The sequence below is a fragment of the Nyctibius grandis genome, chromosome 1 (genome assembly GCF_013368605.1).
Source record: "Nyctibius grandis isolate bNycGra1 chromosome 1, bNycGra1.pri, whole genome shotgun sequence".
NCBI lineage: Eukaryota > Metazoa > Chordata > Aves > Nyctibiiformes > Nyctibiidae > Nyctibius > Nyctibius grandis.
In genome coordinates, this window is record NC_090658.1 from 35,219,237 (window position 1) to 35,242,462 (window position 23,226).

Genomic DNA, 23,226 nt, shown 5'->3' on the forward strand with positions numbered 1-23,226 from the left:
ATTACCAAAGGGTATATTCCTAATTTGTGGGGATAGGGCTTGGCCAAAGTTGCCCAGTAAGAAACTGGGAGGTCCGTGTACCATAGGTAAATTAAGTCTACTAATGCCTACACGAAAAGTCATACTAACCATACTAACCTACATAAGGCCAGGTAAAAAAGAAGTGTCACTAACACAGGGATAGAATGTAACGATGCTGCACAAGGATTAACACAATTGTGAAATTTAGCTTGCTAGGTTGCAAAAAGAGCTAACCGAACTTCTAGAATTTTAGGAACATTAGCCAATGATGTAGATAGTATCCGACATGCTACCTTACAAAATAGAGCTGCTATAGACTTTTTATTATTAGTGCATGGTCATGGATGTCAGGATTTTGATGGGATGTGTTACATGGATCTGAATGATCACTCCAAGTCAATTCATAAGCAGATCAAAGAGCTCATGGATACCAATCAGAAAATACGGGAACAGCATGGGTTCCTGGATGGCTGGTCAGATTGATTAAAATGCTATTGATGGGATTGTTCATGATTTGTATTATTATGCTTGTATTACCGTGTTTATTCTCCTGCTTGCAAAGGGCCCTGCAGCGGATGATAAACATGGCTTTTCTGGCTCAAGAAAAGAAAGGGGGAATTGTAGAGGGGTTTTTGGAGGAGAGCGGTCATGTAATGAGCCAGAAGTATGAGAGTATGGAGTGAGGGCCTAGCTGCGTGACAAGATTCATGTAGCTAGTGTCAACAAGCCGACCTTGGAGAGAAGAGATGAGGAAAAACAGCAGTTGAGCAAACAAGAATTGAGGGAGTAGCCAGTGGGAGCTGAACACGGAGGAGAAGAAACAAGAACTGATGGAGCCAATTAAGAAAGGACCAGTGGCAGAGCAGTGACCAATCAACACATCAAAGAAGAGTATGTTTCGTAATATTAACCAATAGCAATGCACATGCTTACAGCCAGGGAAAGTACAAAATGTATAAAAGGGACAGCTTATGCTTAATAAAGCGTCTTCACTTTGATTCACATTGGATTGTGTGGAGGCGTGTTCCTTCTCCTCATCCTTGGGCTTGGAGGAAAATGGAGCATCTCCCTTCTGCCCCATGGGCTGTGGCCACCTGAGGACAGGGAACGTACCTGATTGCCTCGGTCCTTCGACCGCCCCACTCAGGAGAGGTCATCAGGGAATTAAGCAAGCAGGCTGACCTCCATCTCCTCCTGCCCACTGAGCAACGCAGGGGCTTCAGGCATCTCCCAGCCCTGCCTGGCAGCAGCGCTCACAGACCCACCACTGGCAGTCACCTCAGTGAATCGTCTGAAACTTTTATTACACCGATTTGGTTTACAATCTTTGTACTTTGATATTTCCAACAAAAAAGGCAACATTGTGATATACTGTTTGTACATATATAGAGAGACAGACAGAGCTAGATCATATTGACAGAGTTGAAAAGTAAAAACTGTTTCCCAGTGCTCACAAAAGAATTTGTTCACCACGTACCCGCTTCTACCTTGCTCTGCCTGATGGATAGAGATGCCCACGCTGCCGCTGCTGCCCGCTGGCCCCCGGCTGACAGGACCATTACCTGCACCGTGTCACCCCTTATAGAGCAGAAAGGATGGAGTGCGAGGCTGTGCCCAGCAGCACTGGCCATGCGAGGGGTGCTGACAGGGCTCAGCCCCAAGCCCTCGCAGGGCTGTGTAGCTCCCTTCCCAAATATTTGTGGATGCCCCAGGGGCTACATCCACAAGAAAACTTAACCAGCAGCAGCAACTGTGAAACCTCCCCACCCAGGCGTCTCCCACTACTTGTTTCCCATCCTCGAGACCGAGGTATTGAATAGATTTATTTCTTTTTATTTGCATTTACAAAATATTTCCACTGAATGACACACCTGAATGAGATGAGAACTCGAGTTCAGAAACAGCAGAAAAGACCCAGATCATCTTCAGGCTGATGAAGGAACAGCTCCAGCAGCGAGGATGGGGTGGGGGCTTAATGGGGGTGGCCTGGTGCTGGGCAAGCCTGCCTGTAGCTCCAAGTACAGGGCTGCATCTGGTCAGCCACTTGTGCAATGAAAGCTCGTGCTGGGAGAGCAGCGATGAGATTCCCTCAGACATGCTAGCAGACACGTGGGGAGGAACTGGCCGCCAGAGCCAGTGAGGAAGAGTTATGGAAAGAAAAGGGCTTGGGAAAACATATCATCCGCAGAACAACTGTTGACTTGCTTTCCAGGATACTCACAGCTCCTCTTCCTGCAAATAGCTGAGACTGTTAACACCACCTGAGCACCCTCCAAACCCACTCCAGGGCTGCCACATGCAGGAATGCCTGGACAGGAGCTGCTGCATGGACAACCCTTTGCCTTCCCTCCCATCAATCTCTTGGCCAAAGAGCAAAGCCCAAACCGAGCAGCCTGCAGCATTCGCCCACACCCAAGATCAACAGTCCGCTATCTGCCAGTTTGCAAGGGTTGAAACCATTTCAAATGCCGTACACGTTGGTAAAAACGAAGGCCCTGACAGCAACAGCAGAGTGTCGGAGTGCAAACACTCCCATCGTTGGTGGGTCACTTGTCACCTTCAGGTCCAGATACCGAGGTGTGGGACTGCCTGCAGAGCGGTAACTAGCAGGTTCACTGTGCTGGGAAGGGCATGTGCCAGTGCAGGGCCAGTATGAACCCCTTAGTTCTCCTGTGAGATCCATCCCCAGGGAGTACTGTGGGGCTTTGAGGAGGGGGGTCAGCTGTGAGCCTCTGTCTAGAGGAAGGAACAACCTCCGGCACCTTGCTTGAGAGCTGGTGTCCCCTTCCACTGCCATCCGCTGATGCAGTGTGAGCAGCACTTGGTGGCACTCAGCAGCAGGGGGACTCCAGACAAGCTGGGAGCATCCCCTCACCCCCGGGTCTGTGCCAGAGTGATGTGGGGAGACAGAGGGGTGGCCGGTTAGTAAAGGAGGGGGAATGACACGAGGGCTTTCACTTTGACTATGCCAGCGGGTGCCCCATCGGGCTGGAGCAGGGGTGCCCGTCTGGCTCCCTCCCGCAGCAGATGGCAAGCTCTGCTTCTGCTGCTCTGAGCACAGCACGCACGGCAGCAGGAGCCGGTGGCTGGCTTCCCAAGCCTGGCGACTTCTGCTGACAGTGACCCAGGCATCGATTTGCAAGGTGTCACGCTGGCATATGTCGTAAACAGGACAGCAGGTTGATTTCGAGCACCAACTGGGGGTGGAGGAGCAGGCTGTGCGTGGAAATGGCTGCTGCGTTCAGCCTCCCTTTGCACCGATGGGGCTGGAGTTGCCCACGCTGAGCTTCTGTCCCTGCCTGCCGAGTACCTGCTGGCCCTCTGCACAGCCTGGCAAGGTGCTGGTGGCTGGGGTTCAACAGCAGGAGGGGAAATGGGGGGGGCTGTGCACTGCCCCTGGGACAGCATAGTAGAGCCCTGTCTCCAGACAGGGTGAAGGCTTGGGCTGGGGCAGCCTCGGAGCATTTCCAGGTCGCCTCTTATAGGGGCAAACTGTGAAACCGAACTGGGGAGTAAACGGCACATTTGTACAACACGGCACCAAGCACTACTGGCCTGAAACACACACGGTGCAGGCCATGGCTCTGCACCCCAGACAACTGACACAAGCTCTCCTGATCTTTGGGGACCCACCGCTTTACCCTGTCAGCACCTACACCACCGGTGCCCTGTGTGCAGCAGCCTCCCTCCGAACTCCCTCACTAGCTAGCCCCAGCTGGGGTCCTCACACGGCCCTGCTGACAGGGTGTTTTTGGCTAACCTAGACCCTCTCCTGCTGCTTCTTTCGGTCACAGTGAAGAGGGATGAATCATAGAATCATAGAATGGTTTGGGTTGGAAGGGACCTTAAAGATCATCTAGTTCCAACCCCCCTGCCATGGGCAGGGACACCTTTCCTCTAGACCAGGTTGCTCAAAGCCCCATCCAGCCCGGCCTTGAACGCGGTCAGGGAGGGGCAGCCACAGCTTCTCTGGGCAACCTGTTCCAGTGTCTCACCACCCTCACAGTAAAGAATTTCTTCCTAATATCTAATCTAAATCTACCCTCTTTCAGTTTACACAGAATCACAGAATCAACCAGGTTGGAAGAGACCTCTGGGATCATCGAGTCCAACCGTTTAAAACCATTCCCCCTCGTCCTGTCACTACTTGCCCTTGTAAAAAGTCCCTCTCCAGCTTTCCTGTAGGCCCCCTTCAGGCACGGGAAGGCTGCTAGAAGGTCTCCCTGGAGCATTCTCTTCTCCAGGCTGAAGAGCCCCAACTCTCTCAGCCTGTCTTCATAGGAGTGGTGCTCCAGCCCTCTGATCATCTTTGTGGCCCTCCTCTGGACTCACTCCAACAGCTCCATGTCCTTCTTATGTTGGGGGCCCCAGAGCTGAGCTCATGTGGTTGGGAAGCTGGGGAGCAGCGCAGAGCCAAGCCCTGCATCCGCTTCGCAAGGTAGAGGGGATGGCTCAGAAATGAAGCAGTTCCTCCTCCCTACAGGCTGTGCCTGAAATAGATGAGCCTGTCAGATCCCATCCCCGGCTGTGACGGATTAGCCTCTCCGAAGCACAAGGCAATTTATTCATTAGTGACATTTACACCTTGTGGCTGCATTAGCCGCTGCGGTTTGGTGACACGTGCTCGAGCTGTCAGTGCTGGGCTTGGAGGCGACATCGCTGCTCTGATGATGCAGCGAGGCTTGGCCGGGGCACCTCAGCTTGGAAATACCTCCTGCCCGTCTCGGAAATTTCCTCACGAGGAGGAAATACCTCCTCGGCCAGAGCATGCACAGCCTGCTTTGAAAGCCCGCTTTGTTCCTGGGGTTCTCCATGAAATGCCCCGCTCCCCCTATTTCCCTCCCACCCTCCCGGCCTTGCAGCACCACTGCTCCAGCAAAGCAGCCTCCTGCCCAGTCTTGCCTCGTGTCTCCTGCAAAAACCACATCTGCAAAGCCTTTTACAGCTGTTCTTGTACAGCCCCTCCTCTCCACACGTCTTGCTGAGCCTTCACATGCTATTCTGCCCTCCTCAGCTAGCTCCTCCAACAGCTGCGCCTTGTTCAGCCCACAGCAAAGCTGACCTCGGTCCCAGCAGAGAAGCACAGAGCACATGTTCAGATTCCCCCAGCAGACACACTGCTTTCACCATGACGCTGTCCCCTGGTCCTGCACTGCCACAACAGCCAACCTGCCTCTGCTGTCCAGGGACAGCACCAGGGCCCTGGAGATCAGGACCACCAAAATGTCAAGGACTTCTGTTTTCTAACTTTGGTCTGTTGAAATTACCCTGTCTACAAAGGCTCAGAGAAGTGCTGTGAAATTCTCTGGGAAAGCATAAAGTGATGCAGAAGTGAGGCCAGGATGTGCTGCAACGCTCTGCAGGCTGTCCTGTCTCTCCACCAAGCAAGCACGAGGCACGCAGCGCAGGGAGTGTTGTTGGAAGGCCGTGCGCAGGGAAACCAGAAAGTTATGGTGAGGTCTGGCCACTGGCATGCCTGAGGTCATCACACATCTGCTGGCATTCATGGCCAGCCCATGGCACCTAGCAGGGAAAGGACTGAAATAATGTGCATGCATGGCCTCAGAGGAGTTCAGGGGAGGGGGATGCTTTAGCTAGCTCAGAGGAATGACAATTTGCACATCGGGTTTGGGGAGGGTGAGAAGAGCTGGAGAGTGTTGGCCAGGGAGCAGATCCAGCAGCTCTCCCGCTTCAGGTGGCCAGCAAGGGATTAGCTTGTTCTCAAACACAGCTTGCTCCATGCTTTTATCCCTGCTCCCTGCCTCTCGCTGCAGCAAATGTGACACCACACCATCTCCTCACAAAAACCAGGTCAGGAGTTTCCTCTCACGAGGAACAAGTGATGTTCTGTCACCTTGCAAAGCCCTCGCCACGGGGACGGATGGTTGACACCAGACCAAGGCCACAAACACACCAACCCTCTGCAGGGCCGCGGGTCCCGGCCATGGACCCGAGCACGCAGAAGCCCACCCTGCCACGCACGCACGCTGGGGTGGGGGGCCATGTCACACCTCCAGGGGCAGAGGAGGACTTTGGACTCCAGCCTCCCTTCCTGACCAGCCTATCCCACTGCTAAGCCACAGGGCTACCATCCCAATCTCCCTTGAGCATTTCTTCTCCACCAGCACTGTGCATTTCTAACAGAGCTGGCTGAAGTGGAGCGTTTAAATCCACCTTGTCATTAAAAATCAAATTTTTTAAGCAAGGAACAGCAACCTGAAACACTCCTCACAACTGTTAAGGGCTTTTAGTCTCGTTTCAGTTTGAAAAAAGCCGTTGGCATTTCCAAAGTGAAATCCTGTTATTTTGGGGTCTAGCTGTCACCCCTTTATTCCCAACCAGCTAAACAGTGCTGTACACGCTGCTTTGTCAGACGCTGCATCCCATTCCTTCCCCTCCACTCGGCCCCTGGGGACAGGCTCTCCCTGGGAGGGCAGGTGCAGCACAAACAGAGCCCACCAGCTTCTGGCTGGGCTGAGCAGGAGGCAATGTCTGCTTTCAGCTGATCCTCACTCTACATCTGCTTCTGGAGACGTGTATAGACTCGGGCTTGGGTTTTTCCAAACCTTTTCACCCTGACTGGTTCATGGGCTGCCATCCAAAGTCTGAATCCATGGCACGGCAGCTGACGGCGCTGCTAATGGACATTGGGACCATGGGACTGATACAAAATACTAAGTCATCTCACCACATTCTAGCTAGGCTTTTTCTTTCACTAATGTGAGTAGCTAAGATTGCAGAAGCAGCTTGTGCTGATGGAGAGTGAAAGAACCTCGTGTATCTGTGTGTGAAGTTACTTTGCTCTACAAAGTCCGCTAAATTATAATCACAGTAGGTGATCCATCCGTTCCCAAAGTTCGAAGGACTGGGGAGGGTTCAGGATGGGCACCAATTTCTCACAAGCTTCGTTTCCCCAAATTAATTTTACAAAAACCAAACAAACAAACAAAAATCCCCAACAAAAACAGTCTTCCTCGGGAGGAGGGGAGGAATAAAACCCACTTAGCTTTCCAGCAGCCGCTGTGCTTATTCTCAGTGCTGGGTGGCCACGCCGCACGTGGGCTCCTGAAAACTCGGCAGCTTTTGGAAGTGTTGCATAGGTGGATCATGCACCTGTTAGTAGAGCCTGGTTATGAGCTGCAGGAAGAGGAGCTTGCTGAACTCCACAAAGAAACTGTTCCTCCCCCAAGACAGACAAGGTGAGGAGGGAAGGAGGAAGGGGAGGCCATGAGGCCATGGGTCTTGCAGGTTCAGTTCTGTCCTTGGGACATCTTTTACCTCGTGTGCAGAAAGGCTACAGTCCTGTGGGAGAAGGCTTCTCTCCCAGTGCAGTGGAAGTCAATTTGCTTGTTAGCTTGCTTTTGAGGGAGTTGACGAGATCTCATCCATGGGGATAACATTTCCCTTGGTGGAGCAGCTGTGATGGAGGCAGTAGAGCAGAACAATTCAACCCCCTGCTTGCAGAGACAGTAGATATTCAACATTCATTTGTGTTGGCCAAGTCCCAACACAAACTCTATGCATCAAAGCAACACTGTGACAGATCAATTTGTCTGGACTCAAGGACAGACCACTCTGAGGAGTTGCTAAGCCAAGCTGACATTGGTGTAGTACCACTGGCTTCAATAGAATTACACTAGGAATGAACATAGCCCATTAATTTCTACCTGAAATGTGACTAAGCCCCTTTCTCCTTTTTCCAGAATGCCCACGGAGAAAAGAGCCCTCGGCAGGCTCAGCCCCAAGTCCCCACTGGGATCTCAGGTCCTATGAACCAGCCTTTGGTGCCCACGCATACCTGGCTCAGTGTGGACTCTAGGCCCACGTGCATCGCAGGAGGCAGTATTACCAAACAGAGCTAACACTTAAACCATGTCCCATTTCTGAGATGATATGGATCCAGATCATATTCGTACAGACCTTACTCTAACCACTGAATATGAACGAAACACGATTAGAAGCACATATCACAAATTGAGACTCATAGCTCTTTGGTAACACAACTTCTTGGTAGTGTTGTAGTATTTCAGACCCATGCCCTACAACTCCTGCAGCAAAGTAGGAACACATTGCAGCAAGGTCGTACCCTGCTAAAAGTAAGGCAGCACCTTGGTGGTATTAGACAGCAGTACTGAAGCCATGGTTGGAAAGGCTGGAGGGAGAGCTTACAAGGTATTATTTTTCCCCCAGGCTAATCAGCAGGCAATTATCTACTGGCATTGGATGCTACCTAAATTTCTTAAACTTCCACTTAATAGACCTCTTCCTGCAGTCGTCTCTCCATGGGCATCCATCAGAGTTACTAAACAACTCTGCAGCCTCTCCAGCATCAGTGGAGAGACAACAAAGAGGGCAGGGACAGGCTGGGTCTCTAACATTTGCATTTTATGGGGAGCAGAAAAGGAGAGGGGTGTGCTTGTTTGAAATCAGAAATAGATCAGCTTCCCCAGCACTAATCCTGAGTATTCGCGTAGTGTGTGACTCTGGAAGGCTTGGCACTGGCCATAAGATGAGATTCCCTCTCCTTATCCTAACGAACTCCCCTACAGTCACTCAGCCTGAAAGCCCCCTCTGAAATCTCCCTCCGTGGTGTAGTCTTCATGACATGCAGTGGGCTCAAGAAGTACCACCAGGCTGGCTGGTGTCACCGCCTCGTCCTGCATGAACAAAGAGCTGGGCACTATCTGGGAAGCTTCCAGTGTGTGCTGAAAGATGGATAAATGGGTGATGATGTGTCTTGAAGATCAGCTAATCCAGAGCTTCTCACATGCTCATTCTCTCTCTTTTTCTAGTTCAGGAAAGCTGGAGAGCTTTTAAGTACCCAGTAAGTATACTGGCAGCAACGGGAAACACCAAATAGCCCAAACTTATTGTCCTCATTGCAGCAATGAGGACTAGCTCTCTTCTAGGGATGTATTAACACCACGAAGCACCAGGAAGAGGAGCTGGCAGCATTCATGCTTCACTCGTCCCGGTATGAGAGGAAAGCCTGCTGACAAGTGCAATGCTGAGCCTGACTCTCGGCCCATGGAAAGCCGCAACGGGTGAATGACGTATGGAAAATAACAAAGCCGTCTGACTGCGGAGATCCTCTAGTTATTGCCCCTTCGCACTGAGAAGCACCCAGCTTTCACCTTCCCAAAGGGTGATGTAGGCTGTCCTGCTTTCCTTGCGTAAGGGACCAGCAGCTCCGTGTACTTCACTCACTTTGAGGAGATCTTCTGCACCAGAAATGAGGACACAGGCAGCCTGACAGACCGAGGCATTGCTTGTACCTTTGGCCCTCTCCTCTCGCCCAGGCCAGGCTCAGAGCAGGAAGGACAGACTCTCTACACAGGGAAAACTTCGGCACCATCACACAAGCCAGGGTTTGCCCAGTAAGATCCTGGGGGGAGAGAAGACACTGGGATTGGTGAAGAGAAGGCTGCAGAGACCAGATAACACCTGCTTATGTTGGGAAGGCCATGGAGAAAAGCAGCAGAGCCAATTAAACTCACCAGTCAATGGAGCCGATGTAATGGGATTAAGATACATCAGGGAGAATTCAGGTTAGATATAAGGGAGAAGGCTATCATGAGAGGAGCAGACTGGGCCATCGACTGAGCTGCCAAAGGAATCGTCATCACCGAGGCAGACACGGCAGAGAGCAGACACAAGTCTGCAGGAAAAGCAGGCGCCTGACTGCTGCTCAGCCTGAAGCCATGGCGGATGCATGTCTGTGTGCTGGGGGAGATGGGACCACTCCACCATGGAGAGGCTGTGCGCCAGAACAGCAACTGTCTTTGCATATTGGTGCTGATAACCTGAGCTGCAAGGAGAATTAAATCAGCCACCCGTTGCCCAGGGCACTATGGTCCTTCGCCAACACTTAGGAGGAAACCTATACATGTACACCCCTTCTGCTGGCTGCGTCCCATGCTGGGGGTCGGAAAGGAGAGCCCAGTTGCCCACCATGAACCTCACTGCCTGGCTAGACATGCTGCCCTGCCGTTGCAGGCAGGGAGAAGGAGAGGGAACACAACCCCAGTTTCAGTCTATCCTCTTCAGCTCCACCACTTCTCTGCCAAGTCACCAGGCAGCTCCTGTCCCTCCTGCCCAGTCCTGCTCCCCTGCCATGCCCAGGCATGCCATCCCCCTTTCCTGAGCCTAAGACAGGGCAGAAAGGTGTCCAGCCTGGCAAGAACGGAGTAGGCTGAACCACGTGGGGGTGCAGCTCCACCAGCTGCAGTGGGGTAGGAGGGCCAAGAATATGAGGAAGGGATCTTTGAGAAATCCTGGTGTGCAGTGGAGAGCACTGGTGAGAGAGGTCCCACTTCTCCTCAGGGTGCTGTGGGTCTGGCATGGCCACAGACTGTGGCAGTGGGACTATGTCTGGGACCTGGCTGCGGCTGGCACTAAGTGCATGGGGAAGGTGTTCAGCAGCAGGAAGGCTCTGCATGGATCCTGCAGGCCAGAGCCGCAGCCTTGCCCCAAAGACACGTGTATCCACCTGGACAGACCACCTCCAGAATAAAATTTCAAGGGTGAAAATGGGGTCAGAGGAATGAATTGAGGCAGTCTCGTGAAAAGGCCTAGAAAGAGCCAAGGACAAGGTGCCTGAAAGCAGAACTCTGCTGCAGGTGCTAAAGGATGGGAGCACAGAGACTCCACTAATCTGTCCCTGTTCTGAGGACTGTCTTTGCCCCAGGGAGCTAGAAGACCTGCCAAATCTTTGATAAATCCATCTGTCCAAGACACCTTGGAGGCTGGAGATAGCAAGATGAGCCATCACAACCTAATTTAAGCAATGTGTAGGAGATTTCAAAGAGAACATGTTGAGAAGGACAAGTGGACCACGTTCTCACTAATGACCCATTGCAGCTCCACTGACTGACTGTCTCCTGATTCACCAGGACATATAAGCACACACCATTATCTCTCCAGAGTCACGAGGACCCTCAGCATTGGCCTTGGCTTACATTAGGCCCTTAGAGAGAGAGCATAAGCGCAGAGCAAGACAAATGTCATCACTAAGCAAGAAAACCCCAGGGCAGCCAAGGGGGCTGTAGCCGCTTTCACCCAGTCTGAATCCATGTCAATAATGATGAGAACAAAACACGGAGAAGGATATGCCCACACCATAGACCTCATGCTTCCCCATTCTCAAAGGGACACTTATTTAAGCCAACATCTAGGTCTGGTAGTGATAGTAAGGGCAGATGACAAGACAGAATCATAGCGGAGTGGGATTTTAAGGGCCTTTCTGTTCAAACCGCCGTTGTTTGGAGTCTTGCACTTGAGATCCAGGAGGACAAGGGCAAGAGACACTGACCAGGACACACAAGGCACAAAGAGAAGCCAAGTGGAGCCTTACAATTCCCACAGGTGCTGACTGCCCCAGGCTCGCCCGCAAAAGATGATTTTCAAAAGAGGACCGATGTGGTGGAAGGGTGCATTTGCAGCCTCTCCAAGACCTGGGAGGAAGCAGTACAGCACCATGACTAGAGAAACAGATCCTTCATTAATAAGTTGGCAGGACAATAAGTAAATAAAATGCCTTACTGTTTGCTGCTACATCTTGCCCTTCTGTGATGGATGCAGAGACAGACACCAAGCTTAAATGCCCAGGTGCTAATGGACTTGCTCTTGTCACCCAAGACCTGCTGTTCTCAGCCGTTGTTTGCCCCAGTGGATGAGGGAAGCGTGGTGAGGCTGAGGAGCAGTGCTGTCTGGAGAAATCACTGGCTGATTTGGCATGCACTCCCTCAACGAGCTGACTGAAAAGGAGACAGCTTTTCTGAGAACAGGGACACGAGAGATCTGGGGATGTGTTGATGGAGAAGGAAAAGCTGTGTGCCTGCATGCTGCAGCCACTGATGCAGCTTCAGTGACATGAAGGGTCCTTGCCCAAAGTCACCAAGATCCTTTCCAGCAGGGCAGAAGGGGCAGCACAGAGCTCAGAGCAGGCCAACCTGCCCTGACAAGAGCAAGGCAGAGGAACCCAGGGGCTAATGGGCTACACAGAAGCCACTTCACTTCTCACAGCCTGACACCTCTCTGCAAAAACCTCTGCGGTGCAAACTGCTTGATTTTGAGCAGGTTCCCCTCTAACGTATCCCCAGCCTCTGTTCTGCAGAGTATCCCTCATAGCAGATGCCTCCCTGCCTCCCAGCTGTGGGTCCTGCACCCACAGTGGGGTCCCACAGAAAGGGAATCCCTTTGCTCCCCACCTCCCAGCCCAGGTTCCCAACGCTCCGGCGTGCTTTTGCATTTCCCCATCCCAGCCCCTCAGAGCTCTCTGCCATAACCAGGATGCCAGGAGCCTGCAGCTCAGAGTCTGCAGCCGGAGCCCAGCCTGATCTCATGCAAAATTCACTCTTGCAGACATGCACCAACCTGCTGCTCTGTTATCAATAGGCGAATTGCAGCTGAACCTACCAGAGCCTTCCTTGATGCTTGTCTGAACCGATTAGGACACACTTCAAAGCCAGGAAGGGACTCCAGCCACTTGATGTGCCACCTATTACCACGATGCCTGTCCCAGCGCCATCCTCTCCCCCTTCCCCAGATCACCGGGGGCCTCCCGTTTTCTCTTCCCAGCTGAGCCCTCCTCCAGCAAGCAGATCAGTAGCGCTGCAGATCTCAGCTCCATCTGGGTTTGCACATTCATCCCTTCCCCGGTGCTGCCTGCCTGCTGTCATCCCAAACCGAAAGCCCTTTACCTAGGGGATGCTGACTCTCAGAACTGGCGTGCCGAGGCTTCCTAAGGAGCCGAGCCTGGGATCCTCTGGAGGCGGTGCCATTCCCAGCAGTGAGAACAGAGTAACAGTCGAAGCGTGGTCTAAAAAAGAAAGTGGGGAAGGCGGGGAACGGTTGGGGGGAAGGGGAAGAGCTGGGTTCGGGCCTTTCAGCCTTTGCTCTAACCTGCTGCTCAGCTCCATGTGCCTGGGCACCCCAGACCTTTAGGCACAGGCAGTTACATGCTGCTCCCAAAGGGCCCGTTCCCTTCTACCCTGAGAGGGGTCTTGCTCCAGCGTGGGTGGCAGGGTGGGCAGAGGTGCAGCAGAGCGCTTTCTGGTGGCTGCTGGTTCCTTGGAGCACAAGCCAGCCTGGAGCCAGGGCTGGGAGCCAAAGCACATCCCTCCCTGCATCACGCCTGTCTTTTTATTCCCTGTTTTGGATCTTGATGCCATGAATTACGGTTTTGGGGTTGGTTTGGTTGATTTTTTTTTTTTTTTTTGCATGTGGTGGTCAGTCTAGAGTTCTGTGCCATCTCAGGGGGAGCATCAGCACTCACCCCTCCGGGAGGTCAGAGCCATGGCGGGGCAAGCTTTCACTGGCTGCTGGAGTGAGATGTTGTGTACGCTCCATCCTGATGTCCTCCTGGGCCATCTCTCTCCCCTGCACTCCTCTCCCCAAATCTTGCCTGGCTTGGGCCAGGCAACGGACAACGAGATCTCACTGCCCTCTGCTTTCACAGTGAGGTCTCCACACAGGACCCATTGCGGTGGAGGTGACGGTGGTCGTGGTTCAGGCAGCCTTCGTTGCGGTGCACAATGAGGATGGGGAAGTAGAGGGCATCCTGGTAAGGAGGGGGGTCTTCCTCCTCCACAGTCACCTGGCTGGAGAGGCGGGTCTGCTCGGTGGGACAGCTCTGCTCGTTCAGGCTCCCGCTCCGGCTCTGCCAGAGGCAGCTGCGTCGCGAGCCGTACAGGCGGCCCAGGGAGAAGCGGCTGCTGCTGAAGGGGATTCTGGGGCTGCCGTTGCAGATGCTCAGGGCACTGCGGGAGAAGATGGAGGAGCTGCTTATAGTCCTGTGGCACCGCTCGCAGTTCTGCCGGTAGCCCCCATACCGGCAAGCAGAGTAGCTGGTGCAGCTGGAGAGCCCCACCAAGTCCATCAGGACCGCTTCCGAGTAGCTGGGCACCAGCTGCTGGTTGGATCGGATGTGCCACTCCAGCTCGGTGCTGTCCACCGTGTTGACGCGGGGCATCCTCCGGCAGAAGGAGCGCTCCTCAGCCGGCGTCACCGCCACGTAGTCGAACCCAAAGAGTTTCTCCACGTGGTAATGGACGTAGGAGGTGCGGTACTCATTTAGCACCCGCAGGGGCCAGGATAGGGTCAGCAGAGCCGCCACCCAGAAGACATAGTGGGATACATACCAAGGCAGGTTGTCTGGGTCGGAAAAGGCCACCATGTATTCCTTGAAGTCCACATTTTTGAGGTGCATCCCCTCCCTGGCCTCCATGTAGTCATCTAGGCCCTCATTCTCTGTGAAGAAGCGGGCTCGCTGGGTCAGGTAGGAGTTCTCAGACTCTACGTTGGCAAAGCTGAAACACTTGGTGAAGCGGAGACGCGTGGCCGGGTAACTCTCCAAGTCAATGAGGTCCTTGGAGATGTCCTTAACTCCACAATTGGAATAATCAAACTCAGCTTCTGCCACGTGGGTGTTGACCCGCTCGTGATACACTTGGGTGGTGGTGTATGCGTCCCCATTGCGGTAGCGCGTAACCTGCCGGGTCCTGCGGACGTAGTGGTAGCTGATGGCCTTCCACCAGATGCAGGGGGTCGCCTGCTGCATCCGCTGCACGCGCTCGTGCACGCTCTCCACATCCACTTTGTATTGCAGCTCGTTGCGGGTGTAGCAGTGCCAGCACTCCACCAGGTACACCACGTAGAGCATCACCAGGAAGGCCAAGGGGATGTAGACGTAGCCGTTGGAACAGGGGCTGTCGTGGTACATCATGGACTTGCCCTTGTAAGCGCTGTCAAAGGTCAGCCGGGTCACCTTGGTGACGTGGCACCAGGTCATGGCTCCCATGCAGCCGTACATGAGGAGGGACAGCAGCAGGCATTTCCAGTGGGACTCTCGGCACAGGGACTTGCTGAGAGACTGCTTCACCGGCCGCTGCTGCTCCAGGGGACCAGGAGAAGGGGAGAGAAAACAAAAGAGGAGTCAGTAGGCTGCAGTGGCAGGGGGAAGGGGAGCACGCAGCAGGGTGCCGCAGTGGCACCTGTAGCTCTGTGAATGGGGACAAAACGGCAGATACCGTAGGGCTCCTAGCCTCTGTGGGCAGGCCAGAGGCCGGGATCTCTCCCAGGATGACAGTCCCACAGTGTGGGCAGCTGTCACCCCTGCTTCCCTTTGCAGTGCTCTACCCCTACTTGGGAGGCTGCCAGAGCCCAGGTGGACGACAAGGAGAGCAGCAGAGGGCAACTCTGCTGGCCTGCGCCCTGAGCATCCCCCTTCTTCAACAGGGAGTAACCCCCACCACTGCCACTTCCCGGGGAGGGGTACTGAAGCACAGCAAGATGGAGGCTGGGGGATCTCCCCCACATACCTTGGCTTCTGCACCCATCCCACTGGTGCAGGCAGCTCTAACTGATGGGTCGTCCCACCTGAACACCTCACCACAGTTCATCCCACAACACCTCTCACCACTCACACACGAGTCTCTCCCCCTTTCCCAGTAACAACCAACAGCAACATTCAGATTTGTCCTACCAGGGCAGCACAAGTGGCCTGGGGTGCCTTCAAGGTGGAGAAACAGACCTTCTGCAGCTGGAAAGGCCTTTGTTTGGTAATGACGATTCCCACCACAACACCTGGCAGCCCAAGGGGCTCTGAAGTGCTTCTCAAGTGCTTTATAAACCACACAAATGGGAAAATACTTTTGCACAACTGAAACGCAGCCACCTCTGGTGGGAGCGAAAGCAAATATGGAATAACGTCCTAAAAGGTGTTCAGGCTGGAAGAGAAGAGCAGCCCACTGCTCTGCAGCAGCAGGGTGGGCGAGTGGCCAGTCACGGCCTCCAGCAAATGTCCCTGCTTGCTCTGGGATTTGGGTGTGACAGCCCACGCTTCTGCAAAAACTGCTCTCAGGTCTTTCATGGTGAGGAAAGGGCAGGACTTCAGCAACAGGACTTCTAAAAGAGATTGCACTGCTGCCTTCACCATAGGAACGAACCATGCAGGGTTTCACAAAGACCTGGGAAGACTCCCCACTTAAGGAAACCTCTGTCACTCTCTGCAACACCCTGAAGACTCAAATATTGATCCAGCTTGGTCAGTGAGATCTGACAGTGTAACACCCAAAAGGAGAACACGCAAAGAGGTTACTTGCTTTCTTACACAAAAGACTTCATCCAGCACAAACACCATCCAACCCAGTAGCCTCCAAAGGTGTGACCTGAGAGAGGGGGGCAAGAACCCCAGCCTTGTGCAGATGCCACTAAACTCACTAAGAGGCTCTCAGCCTTGGTTTCCCTCCCCAGCTGCATGCAGCACGTCCCCTGACCTCACCTCCACCACTGTAGGGGCTAACACCAGCTGTAATGACACCACTCAGGGCACTGAAGTCCAAGCCTGGCCCCATCCCTCTTCCATTCCTGAGCGCACTGGTCTTTCATCCAGGGATCCCAAAGAGTTTAATGGGCTCACGCTGACAAAAAGGAGGGGAGTCACTTTCTCTGTTGCATGAAAAGGGAAATTAAAGCAAGAACCAGAGGTCACAATGTCACTGGCAGCTCTAGGGACAGATCTGGGCTTCTTTCCTCTAAGAAATCCACCTTGCTCTCCCTGAAGAGCCCCTCAGCCCTGGCTTGGTCCCCTAGAGTCCCACATGCTAATCTTTCCTCCCTACACCTTGCCAAAGCCTGGTCCACCCCATGCCAGTGGGACTTCTGCCACTGCGATTAGCAGGGCTGGATCTGGCCCAAATCTCCAACCGAGGTGTCTCTCCCGGAGGCAGGGACCTTCCCTTCCCACCCGCCCAGCAGCCAGCCTGCGATGAGCAGAGCAGGCGGCACATCCAGAGGGGTGGTGAGGGGAACGATGGCACGTCCCGCCGGGGGTCCCAAGCATCAGTAGCGCTGAACCCCCCTCTTTGGGGCAACTGGCTGGGAGCAAGAGCCAGTGACAGAGACACAGAGCCCAGGGAAGGCAGGTGGGGTAGCGCTGGTCAGGGGCACAGGGTGGCTCTGCTCAGCAGCTCCAGCACGGACACATGTGTGCCCCAGTCTTCCCAGTGTGACCCTCCTCTGCAGCAGCCTCACGATCACAGGTCAAGAAGGGAAGCTCGGGTAAGAGAAAAGGGAGCAAGGAGAGGAAGGGGAGCACCCAGCAGGCAGAGCCGCCTGAGCTGTGGCCTCCCTGCTCAGGTCCACGCTGCGGTTACAAGAGCCTGCCCGGATCCCTCTGCCTTTGCTCGGCTGCAGCACGGCTCTCCCTCACTGGCCTGCTGTGCCCCTACCCAGGCAGCTGGAGGTTTCCTCTCCCAGAGGAAACCCTGCTCTCCCCATTCTGCGTTGCAAATCCTCCCCAGCAGCCCTGGCTGTGAGGCTCTAAGGGGCCTGCTCAGCCAAAGGAGGAGCACGGGGGGTCTGAGCAGGAGATGCAAGGCACATGCTAACCCTGGGGTATCTGTGGGGTGAGAGGGCTTGCACAGAAACAGTGCCTTGTTTGGGGGGGATCTGCAAACAGAGCACAAGAAATAAAGCAAAGCATTCAGCTCATTCATTTGTCAAGTTGGGGAAGGGGCACCAGGGAGGCAGGTCTTCGGCCAGGTCCATCTCGGAAGAGCAAATTCCACCTCCCAGTCGCTCCCCGGCCCCTCACATCCCACACTGCCTGCGTCATCCTGCTCAGGAGAAGGGCGATGCTGGCTGTCGCCCTGCAGAGCTGCAGGCCAGCCCCGCTGCGGTTACCCACCCGGGGCAGGGTGGCAGGGAGCGCTATGCAGCCCAGGCTTGGTTCCAGGAACTGTGTTAGCAGGGCTCCAGTCCACGCATTAGTCTCCTCCTAGGACTACGCAGCATTTAGATACCGCAGCGCTTCTACAGGGTCACGCTAACCCTTGCTGTAAACTGTTTATAACCCAGTTTTGTTCTAGGCTTTTGAGGTAAAACACACACACATATCAGCTCTGCTAGTGGGGTTTCTGAAAGCTGATCAAGTGCCAATGACAGGGGATACAACCACAGCAGAGACGGAGGAGGAGCCAGCTGCAGACTCTAAGCCCAGTAGGAACTGCAGCATCCCTGCTCCTCTCCCGGGCTTCAAAGGGCTCACAGAAGCAAACAACCGGCTCTGTGGCTTCCCCCTGCAGAAGCAGCTGAATAAGGTTGCCTCCTCGAGCTCTTAACCAGCCTTGGAGAAGTCCAGCACAGCAAACATGCAGATGAGAAAGCTGGGGAAAGGGAAATTCTTTCTGTCCCAGAACAGTGTCACTGGGAGGAGAGCAGGCTCTGATATAAATGCCATCATCATCTGCCTGCTGCAGTCTGATGGAACGAGGCGAAAGGCTTGCCCTACTTCACTGTGAACAGGGTTTCCCTCCATCACTGGGAGCCTCCCCCACTGCTCAGGCTTGAGCACTGGAGAGCGGTGAGCAAATCCACTATTGCAGGTGCACCTGAACACCTCTGCAGTGCTAGAGGGCAGAACCAGTCCAGCCATGGCTCGGCCAACCCCTTTGTGGGACCCCAGTCAAGGCTCTTCTCTGTGCTTCAGTCCACCATGTAGAACACATGGGACAACACTTGCAAGGCGCCTGGGCACTAACTGTAACACACACTGGGAAGGGCAAGGGGTAGAGTGTTGCTACAGCCTCCCCTCCCTCATACATAGCGTTTGCCTCTGACGTTGCCCCTGAGGTGAAAGGATATGGAGTCCCACACCTGCAGCTGCTGCTCTGGGATGGACGAGAAGGGAGGCAGGGGATGACTTATGAGCAGCCGTGAAGCAAATGGAGATGCCCTCAATGCACAGGGCAGAGGCAGTAGAAGAGAGGGCCCCCATCACTGCTTGCACTAAGTTCCTTTGAGCTCTGGGGAATCCTCTTCTCAAAAAAGCCTTGAGGGAATAAACCTGCCCAGAGCCCCAGTGGCCTAGCGCATGGGCCAAAATACCTAATCACCCCTACAACCTTGACCCCTCAACTTTGAACACTAGACAACTCCAGAAATCCTTCAAGCTCTACGAAGCCCCTCTCTGACACAGCCTGTCCCTGGCCCCATCTACCGTCCCTCCATTTAACAAGTGTTCCCATGCCTTCACCGCCCACACCTCTCACCTGCTTCTCCCTGCAGAGACCAGCCTGAAATCTCCAATTCACCCCCAGAACACTAAACCCTCACTTTACAAGATGCCCTGGGTTTGCAGAGTTAGGCGACCTAGAGACGGCCCTCTACGTGGCTGAAAAAATGAATCAAAAGCCCCAGAGCAGCAGCCTGAAGGCCCAGGTAGCTCCTGAGTCCCAGGCTGTGGCAGTAGCTTGCAGGGGACTCCAGTGGGACTCCTGAGCATCAGTTTCCGTGGCTCTGCCCTGCTGATTTGCTTACATCATGCAACAATTTAATAAGCCCTGTCCCCTTTGACCTCAAATCCCCAGAACAAGGCAGGTGAGGAGGATCCAATCATTTCTAGGAACTGCCATTGTCTTCCAAGGCCTCGGACAGACATCAGCAACTCCTGGACAGGATGGTCCCAGCAAACCCCCCCATCACACCCCACATGCCTACCACCCAGATTCAGGAACTACTTGCCTAGAAGAAAGAGCTGGCTGAGCCCCAGGCTGGCTGCATTGCCAAGTGCAGAGGAAAGGGGAAGGCTGAGCATCTAGGAGCCAGGGAACGCTGCCAGCAGTCAGCTCCTGCAATGGTACCAAGGTGTCCATTTTACACAGGAACTTGGAGGAGGGACTTGTTCCCTCCATCGGATTCCACCTGAGTAGCATGACAAGGACATTCTTTCGCTTGTTGCCAGGCTGAAGAGCTTGTCCCTTGGCATTTCATACCCTCCAAGATGGAAATGCATTGCTGAGTGAGATTCAGCTCACCACCATGAAGTGTAGGTGTATGCATGTGATGCCAACAGGGAACAAGGGCTCAGCCAGCCCGCTACAGCCAGCTCTGGCCAGTAGCTCTTGCTACTTGCCATGCTGGGACAAGGTGAGCACCACCTGAAATCTTGCATGGCTCCGAGGTACAGTGACCCAAGACATGTCAAGATGAGGCACTTCAAACAGGACAGAGCTCATTTCCCATTTTTCAGTCCCCAGACACCTCCTCTGGCTCCCTGCCAGCCCTGGCCAATGGACCCTTACAGGTGGGATTCAGCCATGCTCCTGGGATGCTCAGCAATGCTGGCAGCATCAGTAGGTCCTGATGGAAATGAGGACATCACACTGCCAGTATGGCCTTACACAAGCACTACAGCAGAGCAAGAACACTCTCCTCTCCTGATATTTCTGAAGACAAGAGGATTGCCCTAGGTCAGTCTATGAATCCAAGCTCCCCACTAAGGTCTCTCCTCATTGCATCAGATGAGACACCAGCAAGCATGGCACTGTCAGGAGAGGCTGCAGCTTGCATCTCCTCCACCAGCTGCTTCATGCAAGTCTGCAATAGCTTCTGGCCGCGGGAAGTGTGCCCTTAGCCTAAACAGTACAGGTCATGGACTGCAGCCCTTCTGCCTGCTCCCACGGGGTAAGATTATACTGACACCCTAGTTGCAGCCACCGCAGAGCAATCAAAGCCCAGACGATCTTCTTGTAATCCCCATGAGGCAGGGGACACTGTAGGCGAGGGAAACTCACCTGAGCACTGCCCCTGCTATGCTACTTTCATCCAAGCCAGCTCTCGCTTTGGCACCTCTCAAAAGTCACTGTGCTCTCTTGAACATAGCACCAGCACTGCCAGGGCACTGGGGGCAAAAGACCATGTCCCAGCATGGCACAAGCATGTCATCATAGTAAAAAGGCACATCACGGTTTAGCTTCACTGGTCAGGGTCTGTTTGGAGAGCCTGGGCTCACGGCACCAGGGGTTGCTGAATGGAAGCAGGAACAGAAGAAGAGCCGCAGAGCAGAGTATACAGTATTTGTACAGCTTCCCAGTCCTTGAACTTCAGCATTCCTCTCCCGCAATTATTTATATCTAAATATAAGTCTGTATATATAGAATAACCGAGAACAGGCATGCATGTTCTCCCTAAGCCAAGGAGGCAGAAAATACCAGGATTATGCAGCACTCACTAACCGCAGCTCCTTAACGGCAGAGGACAAGTGATGCGCCAGCTTCCGAGCAACCCCCCAGGCTGCCCTTTGAGCTGTAGTCTCACCAGCCAGGACAACCCACCACGCCAGGAGAACGCTGCCCTTCCTACACTGCCTAGCTGTCCTCCATGTGCTGCCAGCCCCATAGCATAAAGCGGGTCTTGCTAGTCAGTGCGGTTGCTTTCTCTCCTCTTGGGAAGCCCAAGCTGCAAGTGGGATCTGTGGGGGCAGACAAAGGGGCTCGCACACCTGCCTCCGCGGGCTGCTCCCTGTGCACAGAGCACCCAGCTCCTGACGCTTTCTGTCATCTGCTGCCTGGACGCTAGAGAAGACATCAGCTGGGGGACTCTGCAGCATACCTGGAGGCCAGGCTGTGCTTGTACCTGGCCTGCCCTAGCCTGCACCTTCTGCTCTCCCCAGACTACCTCCAGCTGAGAGCAGTCACCAGCGACAACCCCAGGATTCAGCCCGTCCCCAAGCCCTCTCCCCTGCTGCCCGCCGCATCTTCCCTCGCAGTGAGCCAGGCAGCCGCGCTACCTCCTGGCACCCCTCAAGCCAGGGCGCAGGAAGGGGAGTCTCCACATCCACTTCTCCCAGCCGTAACAACCTCTTCCCGCTGCAGTAAGCCCCAGCAGCGCCCCGCGCTTCTGTTTCGGGATTTTCTCCCTTCCTCCTACACCCCAGCCGTCCCCTGGCCCCATCTCCGGCCGGCGCTGGCTGCTGCGCCCCGTCCAGCCCCGGCGGCACGGCGGCGAGCCCCAGGTGACAGCCGAGCGATGGAGACGGGCAGCCTGCCGGCGGCGGGCACCGACAGGCGGCTTTCCTCGCCCCCCCGCCCCCGCCGGCCCGCACCGCAGCCCCGGGGCCGGAGGAGGGGAGAGGGGCTCCCGGCGAGGGGGTGTCCGTACCTCTGCGGGCAAAGCCCGGCCCGGCCCGCGGCGGGGCGGTCAACGAGCGCGCCATGCAAAGCGGGCGGGGACGGAGGGAGGGTGTATGGGGGCAGCCCCGGGGTGCGGGGCGGCCGCTCTCCTCACCTCCTCTCGGGCCCCCTCCGCCTCCTCCTCCGGAGGCACCGGCGTGCTGCTGCCTCCCTCGCTGGCGGCGGCCGCCGAGGCCGGGGGGGACATGGCGGCGGCGGCGGGGGCGCCCCGCTGGCGGTGCCTGCGGGCTGGGCAGCCGCATTATCTCGCCCGCCGCCGGGCGCTGCCTCGCCGGTCGCCGGCCGGGCTGCGGGGCGGCGCGGCGGGCGGGCGGCGCGGCGGCATGGCCCCCGGCCCGCGGCACGGCCCCCAGCCGCGGCACGGCCCCCGGCCCGCGGCACGGCGGCAGCGCTCGCCGCCCGCCGGTCCCCGGCCCCCGGCTCCGCCGCAGCGCAGCGCAGCTCCCGTGCCCGCGCCCGGCGCGGCGGAGGGCGGGCAGAGCCGCGGTGGGAGGGCCGCGGCGGAGGCGGGGGGGGACCGGACGGGGACGGGATGGGGATGGGGATGGGGATGGGATGAGGTGGGATGGGATGGGATGGGATGGGATGGGATGGGATGGGATGGGATGGGATGGGATGGGATGGGATGGGGGAGCGGCGGGATCCGCGCCCGCCCCGAGATGGGCGGCGGGTGACCTTGAAGCGCCGGCGGCAGTCAGGCAGGCAGGGAGCCCGGTGCGGCCGCCCCTCGGGAGCCCCACCGGGAGGTGAGCTGCCTTCCGGGTGCTGCCGGGGAGGGCTCCCGCTCCCAGCTCCACCGAGGGGATGGCCGTGCGGGCTTCGGCCCCATCTGGGCTGCCCGATGGGGAGGCGAGGAGTCCCATGGGTTTTCCTCCCCTCGGGATGAAGTGGGAGAGCTCGGAGGTCCAGGAGCGCTTTCCATGAGCTCCAGCTATGTTTTTCTAATCTGTGGGCAGCCCCAACTGGTCTGGGGGGGTAAGGATGACCATCAGTGCTAATGCAGGCACTCAGGGGAAAACCCTAGGTCGGGCAGTGTCTTCGCTGCTGTGATCTCCACCGGGCCCGAGGATGCTCAGCTAGCTATCACAGAATTGACTGCAGCGTATTTCACCCAGAGACCTAACCTGCTTGGTTGCAGGGACAAGTGGGAAAGTCTTTTCAAACACTCCATCTAAACTCACAGCAGCATCCTCAGGGGATGCACACACAGAGCTCAGGAAAGGTCCAGACT

At 55.4% G+C, this 23,226-nt stretch overlaps 1 protein-coding gene across 10 annotated transcripts; it reads right to left on the bottom strand.

The window, feature by feature from the left end:
- Nucleotides 1–1,304: 1,304 nt before the first annotated feature.
- TMEM151B (transmembrane protein 151B) lies at nt 1,305–22,233 on the bottom strand. Of its 10 annotated transcripts, none has more exons than XR_011049516.1 (3): nt 22,090–22,233; nt 13,298–14,911; nt 1,305–9,406 (listed from the first exon to the last, which is right to left on the bottom strand). XR_011049516.1 is itself a non-coding variant. In XM_068415822.1 (2 exons), exons 1-2 carry the CDS (start codon nt 22,180–22,182, stop codon nt 13,475–13,477), a joined length of 1,530 nt encoding a protein of 509 aa, XP_068271923.1. In that variant the 5' UTR covers nt 22,183–22,233; the 3' UTR covers nt 1,305–13,474. The 10 variants fall into 10 exon arrangements, 1 of the variants encoding a protein (XP_068271923.1); XR_011049495.1 differs by having other exon boundaries at nt 1,305–12,841; XR_011049471.1 differs by having other exon boundaries at nt 1,305–12,841; nt 12,925–14,911.
- Between the last annotated feature and the right edge of the window lie 993 nt (nt 22,234–23,226).

Coding starts and splice junctions, on each gene's coding strand:
- TMEM151B (XM_068415822.1), bottom strand. CDS start 22,182: ATGTCCCCCCCGGCCTCGGCGGCCGCCGCCAGCGAGGGAGGCAGCAGC. Junction 14,912..22,089: donor CGGAGGGGGCCCGAGAGGAG/GTGAGGAGAGCG, acceptor CCCCTGGAGCAG/CAGCGGCCGGTGAAGCAGTC.